At 39.1% G+C, this 9593-nt stretch overlaps 1 protein-coding gene across 1 annotated transcript; it reads left to right on the top strand.

The window, feature by feature from the left end:
• Window positions 1–6026: 6026 nt before the first annotated feature.
• LOC114314087 (heavy metal-associated isoprenylated plant protein 35) lies at window positions 6027–8213 on the top strand. The gene is made up of 3 exons (XM_028260528.2): window positions 6027–6300; window positions 6410–6485; window positions 7041–8213. Exons 1-3 carry the CDS (start codon window positions 6250–6252, stop codon window positions 8027–8029), a joined length of 1116 nt encoding a protein of 371 aa, XP_028116329.2. The 5' UTR covers window positions 6027–6249; the 3' UTR covers window positions 8030–8213.
• Window positions 8214–9593: the final 1380 nt, after the last annotated feature.

Genomic DNA, 9593 nt, shown 5'->3' with positions numbered 1-9593 from the left:
GAAACTCAGCAGGCCCCTAGAATTGATCCACTGCTGCCACATACAGATCAGGGTAAGCCGCCCTTTCAGAGGCTGCCTTCGCCCTCTCTTCGTCCAGCTCCTTCTGCAGGGTCGCCGTTTCAAAGGCTGCCTTAGCCTTCTCTTCCTTCCACTCCTTCTTCAGGGACGCCCTTTCGGCAGGTGCCTTGGCTCTCTCTGCCTCCAATTCCTTCCGAAGGCTCTCCCTCTCTTCCAGTGCCTTTGCACGCTCGCCCTCCAGCTCCTCCTGCAGATCGCTAATCTTCACGTCTGCCTCATCCTTCTATCTGACCAGCTCTTCATTACTGCTCATGCCTCTTTGTGCCGTTCGACCGTGACCGCTCAGGCTTTTTCGGCCTCTTCCAACCTCTTCTGTTCGCCAGCCAGTTGGAACTCAAGCGACACAACCTGGCGGCGTGTGTTCTCCAGCTCCACCTTGACCGTTTGCAGTTCAGCGTGGGCACTCTCCCAGTTTGCGCTCTCCTTCTTCAACCTTGCAAGTTGAGCCTTGGCCCCATCTGCCTGGAGCTTTGCAGCCCCAGCCTTCCTCAGCAGAGCCCCTGCTAAGGTGGTTACCTCCATTTGAGCGGAGCATAACCCCCTCAGCAGTTCAGCCTCATTGAATCTGGCAGCTGAGCGCAAGGCTGCCTCTTCTACGATCCCCACAAGGCGGTCTGCCCCTGCCCTGGCTGGGCCTTCTTCTCCCTCCAGCCGCCCAGCCACCGCACGAGCATGGTAGATCGCAGTAGTCAGACTGACTCCCCCTCCTTGGGGTGCAGGAGCCCCCTGGGGTTGTTCTTCCCTCCTTGGCTCAGGGCCAGTCGCCCCACCTTCTACTTGCACTTTAGGGGCGACCCTCGCGACCCCCGCGGCGATCGCCGCCACTATTGGAACGACTTCCATACCCTCTGAGGCAATGTCCACCACTTCTGGGGCGATTAATCTTCCTGAGGTCTCCTTCACTTCCCCTCCCTCTGCCCCCTTCGCCATACTGGTCTCTTCTGCCCTCACTTTCCTCTTCCTCTTCTGGGCAGGCTCTTCTTCATCACTCCTCCTCACTCTCCTCTTTTTCTTCACTACGCCCAACACCTCCATCTCCTTCAAAGACCTCTCATTCAAAGGATCTGTTGGGGGCGGTCGTGGTACAAATTCACCTAAGTTTTTCCCCCCCAAGGGTTTGGGGCGAGGACGGATCCGCTCCCTTGCAACCGGCCTTGGCTGTCGGTCTTCCTGAGATTCTTTGAATTTTTGAGCTTTGGCAAGGATGGTCTGATCCTCCGCCTCTTGAGCCTTCCTCCTAGCCTCCAACTCTGCTCGGTCGAGGTCCCCACCGCTCGGCTATGGACCTAACCCCGCCTCAAACAAAGCCGACGGCTGAACGAGCTCGTTCCACCTGACCCCTTCCTTCTCCCTCCATTCCTTTACCCTCTTCACCCTCTCCTCTGCTGCTGCCCCCAGCTTTAGCTCCACAGACTTGGTGGGCACTTTCCAAATGGTGCGCACTCCAACCCCTCCACTGGCAGACACATAGAACCACCGTGGTCTCCACCCCTTGATCGATGACGGCAACCCCGCCACCAGCCCTTTCCCTGCTGCTGCCTGCAGAGTGACCCAAGTCTCTTGCTGCCCTGACGCCTTGTAACATGCGAAGAATTCGTCCACTGTCATGGCCGCCCCTTCGTTCGCCTTCGGCCACGCGCTTGCACAGGCCAGTAAGATCTTCCACGCATTGGGCATTAGTTGGCCCGACGCTACCTCCAAACGATTCAGGACATCTACTACCACTTGCGGCAGGGGCAGCCTAAGTCCTCCTTTCAATGCTTCCTCATAAAGGGCAAACTCCCCTGGCCTGGCGTTAGATGGCCTCTCCGTCGACGTCGGCAACAATAACTCTATTTTAGCAGGCACCTGGTATTTTTCTCGCATAGCCTCCAAATCCGTTGCACTAACCGTTGATCTATCTGCCTTTGTATGCCAGTGATCTGGCTCTGCCTGGCTGATTGGCTTCGGCGCTGCTATCATGGTGGAACCATGGGATCATACCACCGACTCCCCTCCCCTCTCCATCCTATATTGCTGCGCCAACTCCACTGCATCATCATCACCAAGTGGATCCAGCCTGACATTCGCAGTTTCTTCTTGGGCCATCTCTATGGTATGTTTGCGAATCGCTTCGGATGCAGGTGCAAGGAAATTGAAAAAGTGTTGCAGAGGTGTATTGTGAGCAACAAAGGAATTAACACTTGGAATGTTTTGATTTTTTGTAAACAAATAGGTGAATCGAATGATGCCAAAAGCCCATGGTTTGCCCGTATTCTAAGGATCCTAATTAATTCTCGCCAGTTTGAAAACTTTTCAAATCATCCGCCAAAACTGTCTTTTCAACACCCATAATGACCTATCGTGTCATTTCTAATCTAGCGCCTAATCTCCCCCCCCGGCAGGATGTTGCCACGTGTACGACCACGATCCACTAACTCCTCCCCTCACCCTGTCTTTTCCACTTCAAATCACCACGTGACACGCCGCCTCTCGAGCCCTATGCCCCTCCACCTCACCCTTCGCGGTCGGACCTCCTCGCGGTCGACCCTCCCACTCGGCCAACCTCCGCGGTCGGCCCTCTCGCGGTCGGCCCTCCTTGTGGTCGACCCTCCCACTCGGCCAACCTCTGCGGTCGGCCCCCCTCGCGGTCGACCCTCCTCGTATTCGACCCTCCTTCTCGGCCAACCTTTGCGGTTGGTCCTCCCTGTGATCGGCCCTTCCACTTGGTCGCCCTGCACGGTCGGACCACCTCTCGGTCGGTTCACCCCCTCGGTCACCCCTGCCGGTCGACCTCCATCCTGCCGATCCCTAGCACTCTCATCTACTTCATTAATATTCCCTTCGTTGGACTAAAGTTGCACTCGGGAATGGGAGACTACTGACGTGTATAAGCCCACGAATCATTATGAACAATCCAAGCTCATCACTTGGAGCCCAATGCATAACCTAGCTGGTGAGGTCCAGGACAGCTGGAATCTAACATGGCATAAAGAACCAATGACATTCAGACACACGGCAGGTGAAGGATGACCCACATCAGCAGACAAAGATCTGCAAAGTTATTGCCACTGCACATCAGCATTAATGCAGCCCATCACAACATTTATTACGACAACACCTCTCTGTCGGAACAGAGCCCCCTTACCCTAAACAAGGTAAGCTACAGCATAGACTTTCGGCGATGAGGGCAGGTCGGAAGGGACATCGAAATGATTATCAAAGGATATAAGCAAACGTTGAAGATAAGAAGAAGGTTAAGTTTTTCTATCTCTAATCTCTCCCTCTACACTCTACTTCTCTTCCTCGTCGGAGGGTTCACTGGGGGACTACCCCGTTCCCCGTTGAATTTGTTTGCAGGTTATCCGGTGGGCTTGATCATTTAGACCTGGGCTTGAAGAGCTTGGATCAGTTCGATCCATTCACTGGGACAAACTGTATCATCAGTGGTTGTGCGACTTTGCTGTATTTTGATCTATTGTAAGGGTGGTAAGGTATGAAATTGGGTGTAAAACTTGAAGCTAATTTTTTTTTTTTTTTTTTTTTTTTTTTGTGAAGAGTTTTGGGATTTACTAGAATTTGTTTAAGGCATGTGCCAACCTAATTATGATATGTGTTTAACAACAAAGTTTTGGTTCTTTAATTCTTAATTTTCTTGATATAATCTTTAAAAACTTTTAGTAGGATGTTAACGAGTTGGATGTGGAAACCGACTCTCAAATGATGATAAACCTTATTATAGATGTAGAAAATAATTTTCATTATCTTTGTAATGATTTTTTTGGGCCATATGAGGTTGAAAGTTCTAAACGCACTATATTGAGATTTTTGACTCTTCTGTGATTGAATTTTGTGAATTTAAATTTTTTTTGTGCATATTACAAGTATCTCCTAACTAGTTAGGTGTAACAAGAATTAAGAATGTCTATCACAGATGCAACAGAACACATATAAAATGGTAAACCAAAGTACACAAAATGATTTTAGGATAAATTATATGTATATCCTTACATTTTTATCAAAATTTTACTTTGTCCTTTTACTTTCAATTGTAACAGTGTAAAGTTTCAATTTTACCCTTCTGTCAACTATTGTTAATAAAGTTGGGGGGACTAAAGTGATACTTTGGTAAAAGTGTAAGGATTAAAGTGAGATTTTACTAAAAGTGAAAGGGGCTAATGAGGTGATGAAAATATCACATATTTTAAATGACATATTTTAAATGACAAATTTCGTTAACTTTATTAACAATAGATGGATGGAAAAGTGAAATTGTAACTTGATTTAAACCATAGGAGTTGATTGTTATAATTGTAAGAGTTGATTGTTATAATTGAAAGTGGAAGGACAACAGTGAAACATTGGGAAAAATGCTGAGATACTAATTTACAGATGATTTTATTATATTTGATTAATCTTCTATTTTTCCTCTGGTAGTATATTACGTGATGAGGACTTCATACCCCCAAAACTTTGTGCTCTGAACTTTTTTAATGTTTTGAGCACCCTTTTTATTAAAAAAAAAAAAAGAATAAAAATGAAAAAGCAAAAGATCAATGCATGTTTAATGCAACCGAACAGACTTTTAACTTTATTTAAACATAAAATTGAAAGTCTAAAACTATATTAACATAATGAAAAATTTTAAGCCCTTAGAATTCAATTATAAAATTAAATATAATTATGTCATATGAGGTGGCTTCTGTCAAATATGTATGTTTCATTTAATATAAGAATTGTGTCTGATTTTTTGTCAATTGATATGGAGAGTAATTACAAATATAAAAAAAATGTTACATTAAATTGGGCAACTAAAAATCCAAACAGTAGTTATAAGAAGATTATGTTTAGTTTGGTAGTTAAAATTTGTGCACGTAGAAAAATTGAAATAATTTATTTGATCTTTTTTTATTAAAAATCAAAAGGCCATTTATATAAATTCATAATTAAAAAATGTTATTTATATATCATTATAGATTTATGGTATACAAATAAAAGGTTTGTACAAAATTTTTATACTCGTGTGGCCATTTCATTTTCAATAAAAGAAAAACCTACCGTTGTCCTTGTAATTATCAAAATGTCATGGACACATCATTTTGAATGTAAATTTTTGTATAAATTTTATATTTGCAAATGTCTGTCCATCATTCTATATGATTTTTGCATAAATAAATAAAAAATTATATAATACACACCCCAAAATAAGGTATGAACCATATATTTCAGTTACAATATTCGTAATTTTTTGGTTATGGTTATGATTTATTGTTATGTTAGTTATAACTTGGTTATTTATTATAGTGCTAGTTACAACTCATTATGAAGATGATGATTATGACCTATTATTTTCGTTATGATCAAAAAAGTCTTTGGATATATTTTATATGGTGTTTAATTATGACTCATTATGTTTTTTTAATTATAATTAAAAATGATTTAGTAATATCATTTATGATTATTAATATCATAAATGTCATAATTTAGGTACCATATATAGATATTACACCCTTTTAACATTTTAACAGTGTGTATTCTCGACAAATAAAATGTAGAGACTTTTGACACCTATCATTTTAGTTTATTAATTTAAAAGTTACTAAATTTTGAGAATTTTTATTCCTAAAGGCATTTAACACTTATCATTTTAGTTTATTAATTTGAAAGTTACTAAATTTAGAATCATTTTAATTTATTAATTTGAATGTAGTTAAATTCTTCTAAAGTTTAGAATCATTTTAATTTATTAATTAATTAATTTAAAAGTAGTTAAATTCTTCTAAATTTAACAACTTCAGAAATTTAGCAACTTTCAAATTAGGCTTAGTTTGGGAAGACTAAATAAGTGTACTTTTTGACTTTTTTTGTATTATGTGTAGAAAAAATAGAGAGGAGATGTTGATTAATGTGACCTAAAAAAAATAAAAAGATGAAATAAGTACACTTTTTTCTTTGTAGCCAAACTTGACCTTAATAAACTAAAAATGATAGTGTCAGATGTCTCTGGATTGTTCCACCACTGCACTACTTTTAACACTTCCCCACTCCCTGCTTTTTCTTCCCCTTCCCACTTTCCTCTTTCCTATTTCCTATTTCCTCTTTCCTCTTTCCTCTTTCCCTTCTATCTCTGCTCCTCCTCCTCCTCCTCCTCCACTTCTTCTTCTTCTTTGAAATCACAAGGAAATCTTTCTAATGGCAACACTACCAGGTCAAGGAGAATCCTTAGACCCCCTCACATACAAGGTATATTAACCATTTACTTTCTGTACTCCACAATCTTCAACCTCAACACATCTCTCTCTCTCTCTATTTTTCTTTTTATTAACCTCTTCTCTGCTCATTTTTTTCTCAGACATCGGTCCTCAAAGTCTCCGTCCACTGCGAAGGTTGCAAAAGGAAAGTAAAAAAAGTGCTTCTTGGCGTTCATGGTAATTTTCTTCCTCATCCGGGTTTTATTCACTTCAATTTAAGATTTTTTTTTTCTTTTTTTTTGTTGCTTTTTTTGGTATTTCATGCATGAATTATTATTTTCATCTATTTATTATCTAAATTTTTAATTTCATGCATGTGATTCAACTGATGATGATTTTACAATTCAATAATAGTTGAAGTTTAATTTAATGAATAACATTTTATTTCAGAATTTGAATAACTTAAATCATACCGTGGAAAAAAAAAAAACAAAAAAATAGTATACCTCACAACCAATTTAATGAGGGTTTTGGTGATATGATTTAAGTTGTTCATAATATAAAATTATGTTTTGCTCATCAAATTAGGTTTAAATGGTTACTGTAAAATGGTTTCCAACTCAATAAAACGAACAAAAATCAGAAAATTTTAGAGCTAAATAGACAAAATTGATAGTTTTAATAAAATAGCAGAAAATAATAATAATAATAATAGTTTATGAGATAAAAGTGAAATTAACACTTCAATTTGTTATCATCTTTTCCCTTAGCGATTTTTTCATCCATGTTTAGGTGTTTATGCTGTAGACGTCGACATCAAGCAACAAAAAGCCATAGTAAATGGCAATGTAGACGCAGCGACTTTGATCAAGAAACTGAAAAAGTCTGGTAAACATGCCGAGTTGTGGCCAGAAATAGTAGCTGAAAAGAAGGAAAAAAAGTCGCACAAATCAAAGAACAAGGAAAAACCGATTGACCCCGAAACCAATACTCAAGCTAGTGACGATCGTAGCAGTCCTAAGAAGGAGAAACCGACAGTAAAAGTGGAAGCAAGTGAAAGTGGTGCTAGTCCAGCTAAAAATAGTGAAGGTGGTGGTGGTGGTGGTGGTGCAGTAAAATTTGACGACGGCGCTGCCAAAAATGGCGGCGGAGGTGGTAGTGAAGTGGCGGAGTCAAAATCTGAGGGGAAGAAACCGGAAACCGGATCGGCCGGCAAACAATTGCCTGTGACCGACAAAAAAGGAGGTGAAAGTGAAGGCGGTGATAAGGAAAGTGATGGTGATAAGGAAAGTGATGGTGGTAGTGACAATAATGGTAAAAAAAAGAAAAATGAGGAGCAAAAAAATCAGGCTGAAGGTAAACCATCAAGTGGTGGTGGGCCAGCGACTACAAGATTGGAAAATCAGCACGCTGGCCCCCCACCTCCAGTTAGTTTCATCTCTCCACGTCATCACCACCACGGGTATCAATACCCACCTCAATACTACGCACCACCATCAAGTGGTGGTGCACCTGATCATTATGTTGGCCCGCCTCCAGTTAATCTCAGCCCTCCACGCCATCATGGTTACCAATACGCTGTGAGTTACAATACATCGTATCCTACAAGCAGTTATACGACATCGTACTATGCCTCACCACCACCGCAATCATACGCTTATGTGCATCCTGGTCCAGAGACAGAACCTCCACCATCTGATTTGGACTCTTATCCACGACAACCGTTAGATTCGTTTGAGATGTTCAGTGATGAAAATCCAAATGGGTGCTTTATTATGTGATGAGGGGCATGATTGGCATTCCAAGTTATGGGGTATACTAAACTTATACTACTTGTATATGTACGGGAATACCTTCATATTGTATGTGTATATGAGTGGACTGGTAGAGTAATAACTAAGGGAAAAATGACTGGGATTTAGGGTTCTATTCTAGTTAATGGAAATGTTTTTGTTTAGTTATTTACTCTTTTGGTCCAAAAAGTTGCCTCCTAATGCTAGTTGTTTGTTGCTTTTTCTCTCTCGATTATTCTCTAATGTTGGTTGCATTATTACACTAATAATGGAAAATGAGACTAAACAATTGTGGCAGATTATATAAATGTGTTGTCTTAGTTGCTGTTAAGATATATATTAAATACGAAAAAATTGTCTGATGAACTACCTTTGATTTTTTTTAAATAATTTGTTTTATAAGAAATATTAAAAAAAATAATAATAATTATTTTTTTTTCATAAAAATAAAACATATGAAAATAATATATATTTTCAATTTTTTTTTTGGGCGTATATTTCTGAAATTTTGAGAAAATAAAAATAAAAATGAAATTGAAAATGAAAATGAAAACATACGCAATGTCTATCTGTCTCCTGTGTGTAAAGTGAAGTGGGCATTTTGGCTTATTAGAGGGTGGCTAATTACAGGTATGAATGTCTACTAGGCAGAGAGGTGCTTTAGAAGGATCATAGAGCACACCAGATTTAAATAGGTGTCAACGTCTAAAAACCATTTTTACACAAATTAATCTTGCACTCCATTATTAAATTTACAAACCAACCCATTACTATCACACCATGTGTAAAGATTATGGTCTATGGTCCCTCATTTGGAAATATTTTCCGGTGTCTTTTGGATATGCGCCAGTAACTAAATAAGGAGATTGATCAATAAGTTTTATATTTTAGATTTATAATTTATATACGTCTTATATTTTTTTTGTAACCCATTTAGTCATTTTAGATGTGTAATGATTCATTTACCTGTCACATTGAAATGTCACATTTAGAAAAGTTACACTAATTTTTTTTTTAGTATTATATTATATTCGTCACGTTAGAGTGTCATATTTAGAAAAAGTACATTAAAGAGTTTTTAATTTTTTTAGAGTGTCACATCATATTCGTCACATTAGAGTGTCACATGTCACATTTGAGAAAAATACAATAACGAGTTTTTAATTTTTTTTAGAGTGTCACATCATACTCATCACGTTTTCGTGTTTGAGAAAAGTACATTAAGAAACTTTTATTTTTTTTGAAGTGTTACATTATACCCGTCACGTTGTCACATTTAGGAAAAGTACACTACAAAGTTTTTATTTTTTTTGGAGTAAAATTTTTGAAATGTCACATCATATCTGTCACGTTGTTACATTTAAAAAAGTGCACTAAGGAGTTTTTAATTTTTTTAGAGTGATATATTGTTGGAGTGTCACATTAATACCTATCACATTAGAGAATCACATCAAACCCGTCATATTAACAAAAGGATATAATTGTCCACTAAAACACTACCTAAATAAAAAATAGGATCACATAGAAAAAAAAACTCTTCACTAATAGGAGC

Source organism: Camellia sinensis, chromosome 2 (assembly GCF_055761805.1).
Source record: "Camellia sinensis isolate YWXY chromosome 2, ASM5576180v1, whole genome shotgun sequence".
In the NCBI taxonomy this organism is placed as follows: domain Eukaryota; kingdom Viridiplantae; phylum Streptophyta; class Magnoliopsida; order Ericales; family Theaceae; genus Camellia; species Camellia sinensis.
The sequence above is the reverse complement of the archived record's forward strand: the minus strand, read 5'-3'. Positions and strand labels throughout refer to the sequence as shown.